This window comes from Convolutriloba macropyga, chromosome 5 (genome assembly GCF_964194025.1).
Source record: "Convolutriloba macropyga chromosome 5, txConMacr16.3, whole genome shotgun sequence".
In the NCBI taxonomy this organism is placed as follows: domain Eukaryota; kingdom Metazoa; phylum Xenacoelomorpha; order Acoela; family Convolutidae; genus Convolutriloba; species Convolutriloba macropyga.
Window position 1 is genome coordinate 73,567,167 of NC_134472.1, and position 18,921 is coordinate 73,586,087.

The 18,921-nt window shown below is 34.2% G+C and overlaps 1 protein-coding gene and 1 pseudogene across 1 annotated transcript; both read right to left on the reverse strand.

Moving 5' to 3' along the window:
- Positions 1–1,794: 1,794 nt before the first annotated feature.
- Positions 1,795–16,268, reverse strand: LOC142339630 (DNA replication licensing factor MCM6-like). Its single transcript, XM_075389812.1, has 8 exons — positions 15,781–16,268; positions 15,112–15,201; positions 14,592–14,741; positions 13,651–13,871; positions 8,497–8,772; positions 5,718–5,980; positions 3,101–3,655; positions 1,795–2,833 (listed from the first exon to the last, which is right to left on the reverse strand). The coding sequence occupies exons 1-8, from the start codon at positions 16,200–16,202 to the stop codon at positions 2,153–2,155; spliced, it is 2,658 nt and encodes an 885-aa protein (XP_075245927.1). The 5' UTR covers positions 16,203–16,268; the 3' UTR covers positions 1,795–2,152.
- A 181-nt stretch (positions 16,269–16,449) lies between these two features.
- Positions 16,450–18,921, reverse strand: part of LOC142340498 (uncharacterized) — a 9,532-nt pseudogene continuing 7,060 nt past the window's right edge.

Consider the following 18,921-nt stretch of genomic DNA (forward strand, 5'->3'; position numbering starts at 1 on the left):
GAGCCAAAAAATGTTTCAATCCACTTTAGTGGGGCGGAACTATATGCTCAACTTGTTTTTTTCCAATCAATTTTTGCCTGTCGATATATTCATTGTACAGGGTTTCCAGTGATATCATTAGAAAGCTGTTCAAGCGCAGAATCTCGAACTGAAAACTTTTTTATTATTCGCTTTTTCAAGGGCTTAGGGATGTTTTAAATTTTGTGAGCGCTAGCCTAACTTCCGTTGTTTTATTCAAGTTTTTATTAACTTTCATTAAATTTGGGTCCAGTTTCGCGAAGAATATTACAAAATTGATTTACGATAGTCTCATTGGTTTTACATTTAAAGATAAAAGAGATGGCAAATTGTTTGAACCAACTGTTTTTGCTATGTTTCCTGCTAAATTTTTAAAAATTCGTCATTTTTTTGTGGGAATTGGCATCAAAAATGTTTTACGACCAAATTGTCTAGTTTGACCAAAAATGCATGCAGAAATGAAAATAGCTCAAATGTTCTTTGTTTGTTCAGATAATAGTTTATTGTGAAACCAGTTTCTCAGAATGTTTTCTGAGAACATGTTTGAGCTTTTCACTTGTATAAACCGGTATTTATAACAAGTGCAAAATTAATTTTTGATTTAATTTCGTTTGCCAAAACAATTTTCTGCATTGTTTTAGAGCAATTGCGTTTTTCAACAGCCCGGAAGCGACTGCCACGCCAGTTTCTCTCCCAATCTTGATTTTTGCAACAAAAAAGGATGCGGATTGTATTTTGGTTGTCCGTTCTAAAAATATTTTTTGCAATTTTTCATACCAATTACAATCTAGTCTAATTTCAATTAAAAAATCAAGTAACAAAAAGGTTTCATTTGTGCCAAATTAAGGTTCAATAAAAAATATTGTTTGAATTTGAGTAAAGATCACGGTTTTTTGGCTCCGATAAAAATGCTTTCCTAAAATTCAATTATTTCTTTAGTTGCCAGCATTTAAAGTCTTTCATGTAGTTTAATGAATAATCGAACTAATCAAAAGGTTAATTCGGCGTTGAGGTAGCTAATTATGAAACTATCTAAAGCTAAGTTGACACAATGGTTTTTAAATAATATAAATCGATCAGAATCCAGAACTCTTTTTTTATAGACTTTTTAGCTATTGCAGTAATTTTTGGAACATAATTGGCTTCAATGGAAAAGCAGCAAGAGCGCGACCAGTACTGATCCAGTTGCTGAATTGTATAAATCTAAAACTATTCGGATCGTAGTGCCGCGCTGTATATTTTATTCTGAAATACTTTTGCATTGATTTTTTTTAGGTTAGAGACCTGAATGATTTCAAATCAAACCTCAAGTAATCACATATCGAATTTACGTGCAAATGAAGACCAAAAAGCTAAATAGCTTCCTTGAAGCTCATATGTTTTTTGGCTACAAAACAGTTTAGGAAAAATTGTTAAATATTGAGTTTTACCTGTATTCGTTGTCAATTTTGTCTTTTGATGTTGTTGGTCTTGTTGTTTTTATTTGATTTTGTTTGTCTTGTCTCTTACTTTTCTTAATAGCAAGTATCATTGGCGCTCTAATGTGTTTTTGTTTTATTGGTATTGTAGTTTGAACTTGAAGCGATTTTTTAATTGGATACAACAATTATTTTCAAATAGTAAGTTATTTTTGAAAGTTTTCTGTCTCTTCATTTGGTGGACAATTAATTCGAAAACGTGGTTGGGCGGGGTCGCAACATAATGTGCGAAAGCACATTTCTGAGCCTCCTTGTCCATCTTAAATATTTCAGAATACTAAACGCTGTTCGAGAAAACGACGGTTAAATGTTAAATTAAACACATTAGTTTGAGACATATTAGTTTTTCTCAGACTACGGTTGGTTACTTAAAAAGGCACTTGCATATATATTGCACATGATTCAAGCAAAACTAAAACAAAAAGCATCAAGTTCACATATCTTCATTATGATTAAAATTCAAATTATGTCATTGTCAACTTTAACAAATCGACGCGAAATAGTTGTTCGCATAAATACAAAAAAAGCTCAGTTCTTAATTTTATTTTTAAAAATACGATCAACAACAAGTAGCAAATGACAAGTTCTTTTTGAGAGTCCAAGTTCATTTTCAAGGCCATTAAATTAGAATTTTAGGAATGGAAGACACCGGCTCTTCACTCTTCGACAATAAAATTGGGATGCACGACCAAAAACGGGTCATCGCCAGTTCCACTCGCAGCCTCCCCACTACCTTCTGTGGGAACAATAGCTATCACTGCATGTTCATGCTCAATCAATCTCGAAATAATCTTTTCAATTTTCGTCTTCCACAGCTCCAGTTCTGCTACACTGTCGATTTCGTCCGAAATGCTTTCCAAATACCAGTTGACCAATTCGCTTTTCTTACTACCACCAATGTCACTGAAGTCTTCCGGGGCACTTTCAGCTGTCTGGTCCGGTGCAATTGCAGTTTCTGCAACATCGCCAGTTGCAGCCGAACCCTCATCACCGGCAGTTGGGGTTTCGGTTTCCATGGCTTCCTCCACATCGCCTTCAGCCCGTTCGGCTATTCGCTCAGCTGCAGTAGCTTCTGCCTCCTCTTCAAGCTTTCTCAGTCTGTGAATGAGAACATTCATGATACGCTTGTATTCTTCGTATTTAATCTTCACCGATTGTTGATCAATAGTGGTCGAGATCATAGTTTGCATTGGCTGCTCGGTTTCCGTCGATGCGACAGAAGGGTCACTTTCTGTCTGTGCTTGCGTGGCCGAAGCTGTGTTAGCTGCAGCAGTCGTCTCGAAGGTGGACGCCTCCATGTCAAGTTCCACTTCGCCTTGTTCCACACGAATAATACTCTGAACATGGAAGCCAATTCAACTTTAACAATCATTAGCACCAGCAATTCTAAGCCCTTTATTAAATCAAAATTTTTACTTAAAGGATTTTGGCCAATTATTAAACACCTGTGATGCTCAATCGCAAAAATAATATGGCATGTTAATCGAGACTTCTGTAACATATCGGACACCACATTTTGGTTTTAGTTTTTGGCATATTTGACTGAAATTTTGAACAAGGAACATAAAACTGCTGGCCAAACTTAACCGTACAAAACAACCAACCTTGCTCAGAAGTCTAAACGCCTCCTTCACATGGACTGGCTTCACGTAATCAGTGATAAACAATCGTGCCATCGCCTCCGACAGCCGGACCATACTCTCCAACTGACGAACCGTTATTCTAAACGAGCTCTTGGATCCCGAAACACAATCACGCTGTCGAAGTCTTCGGTACTCCCCAACCATGTACTTCTGTGCTTCGGAGCTTATCTTCGGTTTGAACTGTCTGGCGAAGCAGATGTACCTTTGGACCTCCTCGATGGTATACGGACTCCTGGCAACGGGGATCTCAACTCCTCCGTGGATGTCCACGATCTTCCTTGCAATTGCGTAATCAACAGTTTCAATGCAATCATCGACCAAGATGAAAAACAGATCGAATCGACTCATGATAGGCGCAGTTAAATTTATGTTGTGTTTCAGCGTCTTCTTCTTATCGTATCGTCCGCCTATCGGATTTGCAGCAGCTAGAATTGAGGCTCTTGCGTTTAAAGTAGCTTTAACTCCCGCTTTGGTCAGGGAAATAGTTTGCTGTTCCATGGCTTCGTGAATGGCAACCTAAAATTAAAATTAACCTTGAAAAATTAACTGCAAACAATTAAAATGGTCTCGTAACAGGTTGGATTAACATTTTTTAGTATTGATGCTTCACAAACAGCTAATCGGAAATGAATAGAGATTCTTAAATATTTAGCGATGCAAAGATCAAGAAAAAATCGGACGTGAAAATCGCTTGCATAAAAATCTGAACATTACGGGTTCCAAAACCATCAAGATGACGCTTTATAGAGCTAAGACAATTGCAATCTATTTAAAGAAGATTTGGAAATTATTTGAAATTATTATATTATATCACTATATTTGAAATTATTATATATCACTAATTTGAAATTATTATATTAAATTATATTATATTATATTATTATATTATCACTACATTTGAAATTAATATATTATATAATATTATTATATTATCACTATATTTGAAATTATCATATTTCGAAAATAATGATTCATGTAATGAAGTTATTTCATTTCATATCAGCGACCTGATCTTTGTTCCAAAACCATCAAGTTGACGCTTCACAGAGCTACAAAAATTGCAATCTATTGAAAGAAGATTTTGATATTATTTGAAATTATTATATTATATTATATTATATATTATATTATTAAATTATATTATATTATATTACATTATTATATTATATTATATTATATTATTATATATTATATTATATTATTGATCTTTGTTCCAAAACCATCAAGATGACGCTTTACAGAGCTACGAAAATTGCAATCTATTGAAAGAAGATTTCGATATTATTTGAAATTATTATATTATATTATATATTATATTATTAAATTATATTATATTACATTATTATATTATATTATATTATATTATTATATATTATATTATATTATTGATCTTTGTTCCAAACCCATCAAATTGACGCTTTACAGAGCTACAAAAATTGCAATCTATTGAAAGAAGATTTCGATATTATTTGAAATTATTATATTATATTATATATATATTATATTATATTAAATTATATTATATTACATTATATTATATTATATATTATATTATATTATTGATCTTTGTTCAAAAACCATCAAGTTGACGCTTTACAGAGCTACAAAAATTGCAATCTATTGAAAGAAGATTTCGATATTATTTGAAATTATTATATTATATTATATTATATTATATTATATTATATTATATTATATTATATTATATTATATTATATATTATATTACATTGTATTATATTATATATTATATTATTAAATTATATTATATTATATTACATTATTATATTATATTACATTGTATTATATATTATATTATATTATTGATCTTTGTTCCAAAACCATCAAGTTGACGCTTTACAGAGCTACAAAAATTGCAATCTATTGAAAGAAGATTTCGATATTATTTGAAATTATTATATTATATTATATTATATTATATTATATTATATTATATTATATTATATTATATTATATTATATTGTATTATATTATATTATATTTTATATTATTAAATTATATTATATTATATTATATTACATTATTATATTATATTACATTATATTATATTATATTAATGATCTTTGTTTCAAAACCATCAAGTTGACGCTTTACAGAGCTACAAAAATTGCAATCTATTGAAAGAAGATTTCGATATTATTTGAAATTCTTATATTATATTAAATTATATTATATTATATTATATTACATTATTATTTTATATTACATTATATTATATATTATATTATATTATTGATCTTTGTTCCAAAACCATCAAGTTGACGCTTTACAGAGCTACAAAAACTGCAATCTATTGAAAGAAGATTTCGATATTATTTGAAATTATTATATTATATATATTATATTATATTATATTATACTACATTATATTAAATTATATTATATTACATTATATTATATTATATATTATATTATATTATATTATATTATATTATATTATATTATATTATATATTATATTATATTATTATATTATCACTATATTCACTATATTTGAAATTATCATATTTCGAAAATAATGATTCAAGTAATGAAGTTATTTCATTTCATATCAGTGACCTGATCTTTGTAATCCATCTTGTCGAATTCATCAATACAACACACTCCGTTATCTGCCAACATAAGGGCGCCAGCCTCAATCACGAACTGGAAAGACTCCTCGTCCTTGACCACAGCTGCCGTGAGACCAGCCGCACTGCTCGCCTTTCCAGAAGTGTAGACTGCTCTGGGTGTAATCTCTTCCACTCGTTTTAGAATCTGACTCTTGGCTGTACTTGGATCTCCCACAATACATACGTTGATGTCTCCTCTCAAGCTAGTTCCTTAAAAAATAAACTTCTTCCCTCAAACAATAAAGCGATCAACGAAAATGAGCTTGTAAAATTGTAAAAAATTTCCAACAAAATTCTACCAATCACGCGAGCGAAATCTCTGACGATTATTTAGCAATTTTTTAAAATCTCTATAAAAACGAGAAGTTTAACGTTTTGTGAACATAGAGCTGATTTCATTTTAATTTCGATCCTTTTCAGAGAACTTTACCGCTTTTCTAATAAGGCATTGGATTATTTTGCGCTAATTCAGCCGGCAATTTTTAGACTAGTCAGTCAATTAGCTACTTAAAATTAGAAAATAGAAATACTTAAAATGAAACTTTCATGATACAATTGGAATCATTTTAATGGAGGATAGCTCACATTCAAACCGAGAGTTAACTTGTTTCCGCCCTTCAAGCCCATTTTTATGCATCTTACCAACTTAGATCACTTTGAGCTGCTTTCACAAAATTTAAACCTCATTGAATATTGAATCAACTTTAACAATAACTAGTTCGCTGATGTCGGTAGCTGGTAAACAATTTATCAAAAAAGGCGAAAAAAATCAAGCTTTCCTCTGAAAACAAGTTATGTTTCTCTCATGCTCAATTTTCCTTTTAGCTTTGCTAAGTTGTCACAGGCATTAACTTAATTGTGCATTGCATTTTCAAAGCAAAATATTTGATAACTAGTTGACTGAAAAAAAAAACTTGATTTTCAAGTGACAATTTTGGCATTACTTCACAGCTGTTTTTGACGTGATTTTTTCAAATGTTATTTTTGTCTAATATTCACATTTGGCAGGCCATGAGGACAAAACATTCTTTACCAAATCACAATTAATTTGAAAGCGCGAGATAAATATCCAACATTTCCTTTTTTTAGTTCTCGTTGAAAAGTCAAAGAAACAAAACCACAAACCGTCGGACTCATCGCCCCAGAAAGAGGCGATACGTTGGTTTTGATTATAGCTAGCTTAAGATTAAGGAGGCGAGCCGGCTGTAATCGGTAAATGAGAGAAAATTTGTAGGATTGCGGGGGTACAAACAAAAATCAAAATTTAAAATAGCCATTGAAGTACTGCTTCAAAAGTTTCGGTGAACAGTACACGTAAAACCTACTAAGGCTCTTAAAAGCTGCAAAACAACTTAATGCCCTCAGGCGTTATCTTTTTCATTTGACGAAAAGCCAAATAACTCAAGCAAGCAAACGTACATTTTAGAACAAAAAAATTCCAAAGAAAATTTTGCATTAAAAAAAGTCACAAACGACTGCATCAACAGACATCGTACAATAGCAATTAAAAATGCTCATTAAAATCAATATTAACTCGCAGTAAATCAATTTCAAGAAATAAACATAAAACGACTAACTTCGGACGAATTGCTCACGAACGACTCGCTAGACCAAACAATTTGAAAATGGAGGCATATGCGAGCGAAACTTTTATGGTGTAAAATTTCTACGGAGGGATAACCCGCGACCTTTCGGCTGAGAGTTGATGAGATTAATCATTACGCTACACGGGCTATGTACTGTCAGCTCTCACGATTGGTTTTATTTTAGCAACAATTTAATTTCTGAAGGCGCAACTCGAATCATCCAAAAATTCAAGCCGAAAAAAAATCAAGCGGAGAAGTGAATTGAAAAAAAAAACGGTCATGCAAAAATTTTAGCATAAAAAGACACTTACTTCGTTCGAGACCAATTAATAATGTGAACAAAGACTACCGTCAGACGAATTGCTCTCGAACGACAAGAGTACTCGACTTTGGTTGTAGCGAGTAGGGAAGCCAACCGCGTTGGTTAAGAGAGAATGTGGGGCGGCAAAAAAGATTAAAAACTGACCTTCCCACCACAAAGCTCTGCGTCCTCGGCAGCTTCGACAAAACGTAGACTTAGCGCCTTCAAAGACTGAAAGTGAGCTACATGAAAAATAAATGCCCTCGGATCTCATCAGTTAATTCCGTTTATCGAGACAATAAGTCAAATAACTCCAGCGAGCAAAAGAAAATTCATGAAAAACAGTCAGACAAAACGTTTGCATTTAAAAGACCAATTAACCAGAAAAAATCCTGGAGAGTTTATAAATTTCCTACATTATTAGTACAAGTAGTTGAAGTACTTCATTTTTCTTGATGCCTTTTTGAACCTGAAGAGGTATATTTAAAATGAGGTATATTTAAAATGAGGTATATTTAAAATGAGGTAAATTTAAAATGAGGTAAATTTAAAATGAGGTAAATTTAAAACAAGGTAAGGCCTCTATGAGAAAAAAACCACAGAACTGCAAAAATATTTCAGTTGAATGAGCAGTAGTTAATGCCGAACAGAGCATTATTTTATTTGAATGCAATAAATTGGTGTTAGGACTACGTAAACTAATTTTCCCAGAGTTGGACCCCTTAACTACGAAATACACCCCAATACTGTAAATGCCAATGTCAAGAAATGCTTGTAGAGTTTAAAATTCAGCTACGGTGGTTCGGGGGCCTTAGCCTCTAAATTTCTACAATCCTCACCTTCTGCTGTAGTCTTCGGCACCCCACCAAACAACATCAAAGTGACTCCTCGCTTGACTTCATCATTCCCGTGGATTGATGGGAAGATGCTCTGCATGAGATTGTCAAACAAGTGAGCATCCTGGCTCATCTCATAAATCTTCTCCCACTCTGCCTCTGTCATACTCGCCTTCAGTTTCTCAGCACTCATTTCTTCCGCAGCCCATTCGTCTCGCAGAGAAGTCGACTTTCCACTGAACATTTGGTGTGATGAGGCTACGTTGCACGCCAGGAACGCTAAAACAAACGCAAAAATTTCGACGAATTAAGAAAAAATCGGCATTGAATATTAGAAAATGCGAAGGGTTTATGAAAAATTTATCTTGATTTACGAGTACCGTTTGATGGCAACGGTTCCAAAATTGCTCTACATATTCTTGTGCTCTACATATAGGAGTACATATTCTTATCACAAGTCCAATTCTAACACAAATCCAACACCTTCAAACTTAGACTTCACTTTCGAAATCTACTTGATAGAGGGCACAATTATACACAGCTATAGACATCGGTCTACCTCAATTTGTTAAAACTCAACAGTTGACTGATAAAAAAAACAACTTGCTGACGAGATAATTCAGTTCAACGCAAAAGGTACATGTACATAAAAAGTTTTCACAACGCTGAACAACAGCTCATACAAAAACAACTTTATTTGCTAACACGCCACCAACTTTTAATGAACTGATATATGAATACAGACACACACACACACGCGAAAGAACTCAGAGATAGCAGAGCTGGTATAACATTTGTCATCGCATATTCTACGCCCATGATCAACACCAAGAAAAAAAGTCAATTGATTAGAAACTTTACACACCTCTTAAAATTTGCGTAACAAGTCATACTGATATTTTAATCGCAGTAAAAACCAATCAAGCTAATGACAACACAGCAATTATAAGACCATAAAACGGTTGAAGATTAGGCGGGCTACATGAAATAGTAGTTGATATTCAGAGAAATTTGACCCATTAATAGTTTTTCATGGCTATAAAAACAAATGCAGTTACTCTTAAGAAGAAAAACTTGCTAGTCCACCATTGTTGGAAAAGAGCCGCCAAATACAGTGCTGAGATCTCTAGCTAAAGAGGACGAACAAGACCAGAGAAAAATTCAAAATAAGAGATACTGATTTCAAATCAAACAATAGTGTCTTTCAAGTAATAAAGCCTTATAATTATCCAGCCTCGTTGACTTCTTTTGAATACCAATAAGAGTTAACATTCTTGATTTAATTTGATAAATGGGTGCAGATGTCAACTTATTGTATGCATGCTCAACGTCATGTATGCTCAACAGTTTATCACACGATTGACCTAAAAAACTTATCCGAAAAGTCATCCACATGAACTGATGAAATAGCCGTAACAAAAATCGACTTCCGGAAACCAATATTGAAATAAGAACGCAAAAAGAAAAACAAAGAAATGGTCGAGCGGATTTTAAAAAAATTCCAAAAACTCATCGAAATAAAGCTGCAGGATCAAACCAAATGTGAAGGAAATTAAGTTTTGAAGGACCTGCTATCTGAATTGACATGTGGTTCTTCATTGTTAAATATAAAAATAGAAACACAACCGTCATCACTTTTTTAAAACATTGTCTATAAAACCGAAAAAAATAAAACAAGGTAAAAAAGTTCCGACAAGCTTTCTTCAAAATGATCTGCCCGAAAGCAACTTCTAATTTGGAAAACAAAACTAAGCAGATAAATAATTCAGAGAAACTATCCCTGCTAATTATGGCAAACTTGCAGTTATTATGCAAGAGGCTGCTTTTTTTAGTTTTCGGTTACTTTCACTGCCATCAAAACAACTAACTACGTCAAAATCAAATGAACTATATATACAAAAAAGGCACTAAAATAGTGCTGACAAAAAATTTATTGTGGTAAAATGAAAACCGGAAGACAAAGATTGGAAGATCGCCATTAAAGTCAAAATATTGATAACATTTTTTAAAAAATCTATCGACAAATCTATAAGAAAAACCTACAAGCTTACCTCGAACAAAGAGTACTTCATCTTTCAAACCAAAAAATTATTAAAAGAATAAAACACAACCCACCGGGATCAACAAGTGCTGCAAAGACTATCAAATTCCAAAAAAGAGGACAGAGAAAATCTGCCAAATTATTGGTCTATTTTGTTTCCACAAGAAAGAATTGCCCTGAAAGCTAAAATATCCACTGTGGGTATACCATAATAAGGACCACAATAAGCTGTGACAATGGAATCTGACAGTTGATTTAGTGCCAGTTTTCTCCCACAAGAAAAAATCAATTTAGATCAAAACAAGTGTTCACGCAAAACGTCACGCGTGCGTTTGTATTATTTAAACGCGTTTGTATTTTTTAAGAACTTTGGAAAACAAAGCAGAAAAAAATTCTGTTCTGAATCATCTCGACATTTTTTAAAGAATTGGCACATGAGATTGAAAGAATCGGCAAGGAGATTGGCACATGCAAACAGACACTCAGGCACACACCAACGAGAGACACAAAAACACACAAGCACAAATACAGATCATAAAACCTCATATACACAGAACACATCACACACTTCGATGCACACACAAACACACACACACATACGCGCGCACCGATCACCACTGCCATCAACAGTTACATGGCAGCATATGTCATTCTGTAAAAAATAGTTAAGGAGGAAAAAAACAGCCGAAGCAACTGGGTAATGCCGATATTATGTCGTGCCTTTTTTTCACATTGTATTACACATCGGGCTCTTTAAAAAATTGCTCCCCAACAAATTTTTTTCACACCCCATTTTTTTGTTCCCTCGAAAACAACGGTATGAACAACAAAAAAAAACATTTCGCTCCACTCTTCGTTTTCAGTGCCCACACCACTCCAAATTTTTTCACTCATTCCATTCGAATTCTTTTAATTGCAAAATCCAGAAACAACGCAATGCAGCTGACACCTTCGCAGCTAAAAAGAAACTTTGAAAGTGAAGAACGCCATTTTTGAGTGTGAGGTGAGTCACTTGTGACTCAAAAACTTAATCACGCAAAGGAACAAAAACTCGCTGAACCAATAAGAGTGAAAAAATTATGTCATGCACGCAATTGAGTCAAAATTGCATTAACGGATGATGAAAATCAGATTTGCAGTAATCGTGATGTCAAAAATCTTGACAAAAAAAATCTTCAATAAAATAACCGGCAGATGCCCGGAAAATAGCCACCATTGATTCTCATAAGCCCGATTGACATGGAAAGGAGACAAAAATTTTTTTCTGCAAAAATATTTTAAAGTGCGAACTATTTTGATGTCATTCCGTAATTAGACATACTCCTGTTTCTTAATGAGGGGACACAAGGGCTAGTATCAATGAAAATAATCACAAGAGATGGTAACTAAGAATTAAAAAAACAATGTTCAAGTTGCAGGCATCTAAACTTGGGCTAAATGGGTTCAAACCGTTTCTTTTTTCAATTGTTTTTCGGAATTGATTCTTTGAATTAGAATTGCTCTGCCGAGCAGCTGCTGTTTCCAAGCATTTTTTAAAGCAACTGCTGTATAAAAACCGAATGAGAGAAGGAAACTAGCCTAGAGAAAACAAAAAGATTTAACGCAAAACATAGCCGGGAGAATTCCGAAATCGACTCAAAAAGTAGAAAATTGACAATTCTAACTGACATAATGTACATTTGACATTATACTAACCATTTGGAAACAACAACTGAAAAAAAAGACATTTGAAAATTAACTGACAAAAACTGATATAGCATCTAATAAACTTTAATTTTAGTTGCTATTCAAACATATATTGGCAAAAGATCCTAAAAACAGGTAGTTTGTAACAAAATATTACCAATTGACAGACAAGCTCAAAAATAGGTTCAAAAGAGTAAACCGACGAAAGGAAAAGTTCAAGATGGATAAAAATCTTTATAAAATGCTCTATAAAATTATCTACAAAATGCTAAAATGCAACTTCTGAAACATTATTCTGCAAAAACTCTGTCCTGTTTAGCTTTCAAGTTTCTCACCAAACACTAATCTGATTTAAAAAAATCTTACTTCTGCTAGATCAGTCACTCGTCCAATACGTGGCAGAGAAATATTAAACTACAACGCAAAAATGCAAAGAAGAAAAACCTAAAAATAGAAGTTCAATTAAAAGTTTTTAAAAAATTTTAATAAATTTCAAAGGATTTCAATAAAAAGTTCCACGTCTAGACTTCAAGTGTTGCCTCTAGAACAGCTCTGAACTAATAATTGACCACAAAAAACTACAGCGATAAGTGTAAGATCAAAAGAAAAAGACAAAAGCTTGAAAAAAAAATAGCAAAATTGGGCACAAATTTGCTCAAATTGACTAGATTTTCTGCAAAAACAACTCAAAAAATATCAATCTAATGGAAAGACTTAAAAACTATTAAAACAACTAATTCCAACCACACAACTCCTCGAATGCTGTAGAAAATTGAAGTTGAATACAAAAACTGCTAAAAAATTTAAAACGAGGCAAATGGTGAAAAAAATAGCTGACAATTGAATCTAAAAGTGTAATAGTTGCTTCAGATGGTCAAAATTCTTCTAGACACCATATTACTAGTTTAAATGATTGAGAGAAACACTTTGACAGAGAAAGTTGGAGTTAAAACTTAAAAAAACAGCTCTGAAAAAGCCGCGCATGGTAAAATTTTTGCTTAGCAAAAATGTTTTCAACCCTAATTTTCTGACCATTCTCTCCTCTTCCAAACGTTCAGCTACTTGACCTAAACACTTAGTTTTCACGTTCGGCATTGACATTTACATTCTGTTTTAAATACATTTCCATGAATACTTGTCTTTGAGTCGTAAAAACTTCGAGCCGCTATACTAGACGGCTGAGATGAGGGCGGCTTCAAATAAAACCAAAATTTTGACAACGAAATAAATTATAAAAAACTAAGAGAAGGCCAATAATAGCCCCACCTATGACTTTGCTGCTATTAAAATATAACAGGGTTTTTTAGTGTAAAATTCTTGAAACTCACGCTGTTCAGTTTGATTCGAGTTCAGCTAAAGTACGGAATGATATGGCCTTAGCTCACACCGACGCTAATAAATTACGTATGAAAAAATGATTCGAGACTAACCAATCTTGTAGGTAAGATCTCTAACTCCCAGACTCTTCAGTCCCCGAACACCTTCAGTCTCGTACCCATCACTCTTCTTTTTGGCCCCATCAGTCTGGGCACCGGTGTTTCCAGTTGAGAACTGGGCAACGTCAGGCACCACAATCAGACAGCCAGTGAAGTCACACCTATCTCCAGGCTGCAGTGTCTCAACTATCTCACCACGCATTATGATCTCCATGCTGTAAAAGTTGAACATTCTTCAGTTCCGGAGGAATCAAGAGCAAAAGTTAAATAGGTCGAAAAGTATTGGAAATATCAAATCGATCTAAATAATCGATACAAACTTTGTTAGAGAGAAACTTTTTTTTTGCAGAGAGAACACCTCTTTCAGATAAAAGACCGCCTGGTTGTCCCGACCTCTAACATTGAACGAACGAAGACTTCTAACATCAAAATTTATGTCAAATTCTCTTTTACTGTTCTCTTTTACTCAGGTGGCACATAAGCACCTATAATTGACATGTTATATCTTTATAATGGTAGTATCAATTTCAATGCCCCTTTCCACCTCTAATTAGGTCAAGCAAACCTTTAATGGTGCAAAAACGATCATTAATTTGTTCACTTGAAGTCTCTGCTCAAGAGACAAATGACGGAGATCTATTGAAATTTTTCGAACAGCAATTCAATGATATCTGCTCTTGGACACTTGGCTGCTTCTACGAAAACTGCAAGAACAGACGCAAAATAAACTTTCAGTTATAAACAACCTCATGTGGGGCACTGTCAGCCCCTTGGCATACCGAAATTCTGTTTTATTATTATTACATCATCATGACAATTTTGATCACAAGAGGGAGTTTCAAAGAATGAAACAGTTACAAAAACTTATGTAACCACATTAGCTCGTCCTTAGAAAAAGGAAAAACAAATTGGTATAAAAAGAGATAGCAACTCACCTTCGCGGGATGCTGCCAAGTGGGATCTCGGCCTGGGTCTCTTGGATCCTAACTTTCTGAAAATCCACAAATTTGGACTGGTCAATATCCAATGCAAACCGTCGTCGATTCTGGCACTGCGGATTTGTGCAAATAGTTGGTTGCGTGTACCTACAGCAAAAGAGGCAATCAACTCAATTTAAAATAATCAGTTTTAGTCTCAACGGACTTTTTTTCACTTGCTTTGGTGAGATTGTGATACTTAAATAGACTCAGTTGACTATTATTCATTTTCTGCAAGTGAACCAATTGGTTCCGTCTGCTGTCCTCTCTGTTCTAAATATATAAATATATATTAGACTTTGTGTTGCTAGTATTATTATTTTGTATCAGAGAAAAAAATTCTTCTATAACTTGACCTGGTAATTTAACACTGTTCCAACTACAGTCACATCATGTACTTTAAGACAATTTCTGTGAAACCATTGTTGATAACATTTTATCTGCACGACTTAGTTTTATTAGACAAAAAGTCAGTTACCTGAACTGCTGTTCGACTGTGGCAATGAAAGTGTTGCAGTCACTGCACTTGAAAGCGCCAGAGATCAGTTCCGGGTGGACAGGATGCGTTCTGAAACAACAGGATGCGTTCTTGGGTACTCAAGTTTACGTGAAGAGCTTAACAATTTATACCAAGAGTTCTATCGTGCGTTCAAAACTTGATTCTGCCACGAGGCCTAGAAACGCATTTTACATTATGACGCGATAAAATGCATCGAACTTGCATGGTAATTATAAATTGTAGCCTGCTTCAGACCCGGGTGCCATAATTTCACCAAGGGACTTAAAATGATGTTATCACAGCTTATTATAATTCCTCCTCTTCTCAGATAATAAAAAGCAAAAAAATTATAACCTATTTGAGTTGACATTTAGCAGTAAACTGTAGAAAATTGCGCTCGTTCAGCTGCTTCAAATTCTGAATGAGGACAAATTAGATCACGCAAAGGAAAGGCCAAATGTGAACCAGTCACTCGAAAAGTCAAATCGGTCAAACGAAAAAAGATCAATCGAAAAATTGCATAAGAAAGAGCAACAGGACACAAATAATTGCTGAACTATGTTCAGAGCAATTATTAAAAATTCATAACAATTTGAACGGTTGGAGATATCAAGCCTTTGCCCAATGACATTTCCCGTTGAACTTTACCTGATAACCTGTCCACTAATGCATAACAAGCTGCCAATCTTGGCACTGTTTAGTTCTCGCAAGTTCATCTTGGCCGGAACATTCTCAAACGCAGCATACAATTCCTTCTTCGGTGGCAAATGCTCAACATGGTCGTTCACAAAGTTGGTCACAGCATGCGAAAGTGCTCTTTGCACTCTATAATACTCTTCTTGAATCAGAGTACACAAATCAGGGTCAAAATCAAGCAAGTTGTTGAAATCGACAAAAAGGGTGTTTCGCTCTGGTTGGAGCAGGTCGTTCGCCTGCGACAGGTACATAGGCTCTTCGGGTTTCGCAGGGTTCTTGAACTGTTCCAGGAAGTCTTGGAACTTCTTTTGACACCGTTCGGCCAACAGATCCCTTTCGCGATCTCGCACCGAAATTCGAGCAGCAACATCCATATTTCAAAATCAACTGAAAGTGCGCCATCAATCAAACAACAGCTATTTAATTCATACTTTTTTGGAAGAAAATAATAAAACTTGATCGGTGAGATTGAACCAGATGCAGGATTTTCCTTATCACACCGAAAGTCACTTATTTGCTCAATTAAAAACAAGTCAGCATCTGTTTAAAAGTAATTTCTGAGAACCGTAAGGAAATAAAATGTAGAACAAATTCATCAACTAAAATCTAGTTCAATTTTTATTATGAATTAGAAGATTTCCACGTATCAATCGGAGTAGTTCTCAGTTCCCATACATCGTTCACAATTTTCGCATCACTCTTCGGCTTCAAATTGGCAAATTTTTCTGCCTCACTTCTCAGCTCCTCAAGTACTTTCAAATCATTGGTCTTTTTCAATTTGAGACATTTGGCACTCATAGATAACAAAAGGTCGCAGTGCTCAGAATGAGGGGTTCCGAAGTAGTACTGGTTGAAAGCCCGCCTTCTCATGAACCCAGTGCAGTTTTTGACCAATTCTTCTATTCTGTTGCATGTGAAGCCATCATTTCCAGAACTAGCGCGCACTTCACTCATTTTAAACTGAATTAGATATCACTTCCTGTACGTGAATTGCAGCATACGAAATAACACTAAGAATAAGAAAAAAGAAAGACACTCAAATTCAGAAGCAAACTTGAAGCCCAACCTATTATTCTTATAAAAATACATATGAAAAAGAACACTGAGAAACAACTTCTGGAGAAAAAACTGATGAAAAAGAGTATCAACTTTAAATTCGAAATTAACATCATGTACCACTTCAAAGGTTCTGAACTGTTTAATAATTTAATCCATAAAATTTAGTGTTTTCCTTTATACACTTCATTAAATGAAAAATAAATTTTGACAGAGACGGGACACAGAACAAAATTAGCTGACCAAATTTTTGCCCCAGTTAATTGAGAGAAGTCCCTCAATCACCATAAATCTTTGAAAAATTTTGCAAAATCTGCTACCATTTATTAGATTTTTATTACAATTGTAAAAAAAAATCAAAATGCCCCGTACAGATTCATGATACTTTAGTTCATGATGTACCGTGTAAAAATTGGAAGGTAGACAAACTCTTGCAGAAACTTTTAACTGTGTAGCTTTAGAGTATAATCGACTATAGAACTTTTCGGAACTGTTCTGTTCCCCCCCCCCCCCCCCCCCAGTGTTTTTTATGACCCCCAGTTACAAATTATATGTTGTTATATAGCACTTTACTATGTAAGAAAATAGCACGTGCGCCTGGGGGGTCATAAAAAATTTATGCTCACTAAGCGGGGGGGGGGGGGGGGCAAAACAGAATAGATCCAACTTTTCTTTCGAAAAATATGACAAAATTCAGTACGGCTACGTGTTGATTGAATGAAGCAGCTTTTAGACGCTCTATACACTGATCCATGTGAGTCAATAAACTTCTATCCTTATTTAAATATTGCAACAGTAAAAGTGAACGATGTGAGCCAAGCAGGTGAAATACCGATTGTAATTTCGCCAGTATCCGTGGGTTATACAAAAGAGCAACTTAAACAGCCTCAGCCACAAAAAATTCACGGCCCAAAAGCCCTACTGCCTCTCTAACCTCTCCAATAATCCATCTAACTGCGTAATGCTTAAATATTGCTGTGAACCGATTCAGACCCTGGTTGGTCAAAAATAGCACATCCTAACTACTCATGATTATGCCCAACATGCAAAGGCACTCTATGTTGAGCAAGCGTGTTCAGATTTTGCGAGCGTAACTAAAATTACTAAGGGGGGATTCAAATGACGTCCTTAGAGGTCATCATATACCACAATAACCACTAATATTTAAAAAAAAACTAAAACGCAATTTTCATTTGACTTTTAGTAGTGAACTTCCGCGAGTTCAGCTGTTGACACTTGCGAACTAGAGAGAAATTTAGATCACGCAAAACGTTCGAGATTTCAAGTAGAATTTAGAAGTGACTCCTGCAGAGTCACTTAACCATGCTTAAAACACGAAACGAGCACGTTTTAAAATTACGAAAGTCACCTTCTGGCTAAGTAGCAACATCTGGCATTTTAACTTCTGGCACTGCAGACTTTCGGAATTTTAAAATGTGCACGTGAGTGTTTTAAGTCAGGATTCCTTAGCTCCAAAATCTCACACGAGACAGGTGTCTAAGATTTTAGATCACACAGGAGGAAACAATCAATGTCAACCGCGTGGGAAAGACAGGAGCTCATACTTTTAACCCTGATCTTAGCATGAATCAATAGTATATATATACAATAGTAAAAAAACCATAGCATATTCAACAAAATTCACAAATCGTCGGGAAGAAAAGATTGTGAGGGGGGGGGGGGGGGGGTCGAAAAGTTAAAAGGGCCAGACAAAAAAATTGATCAAGCGGAAAATCGCATTATAAAAGACCGCAAGACTAATATAACTGCTACAAACTTCGTTTGAGAGCAATAAAAATTATGATTATTTAAATTAATTTTTTATTAATTACTTATTTATTTAATTATTTTAATCGCCGCAATGCGAAATTATTTATTGGTTATCAACAAATCTTGGAACCACACAAGTATATGATGCATTATGCTCAATACACTACTATACACTTCAAAATCACCGTTGGAAAAGAAGAAAACAAAACTTCAAAGTACTTCCTGTAAAGATATATTTACATACATACAATTGAATACATCGCATCA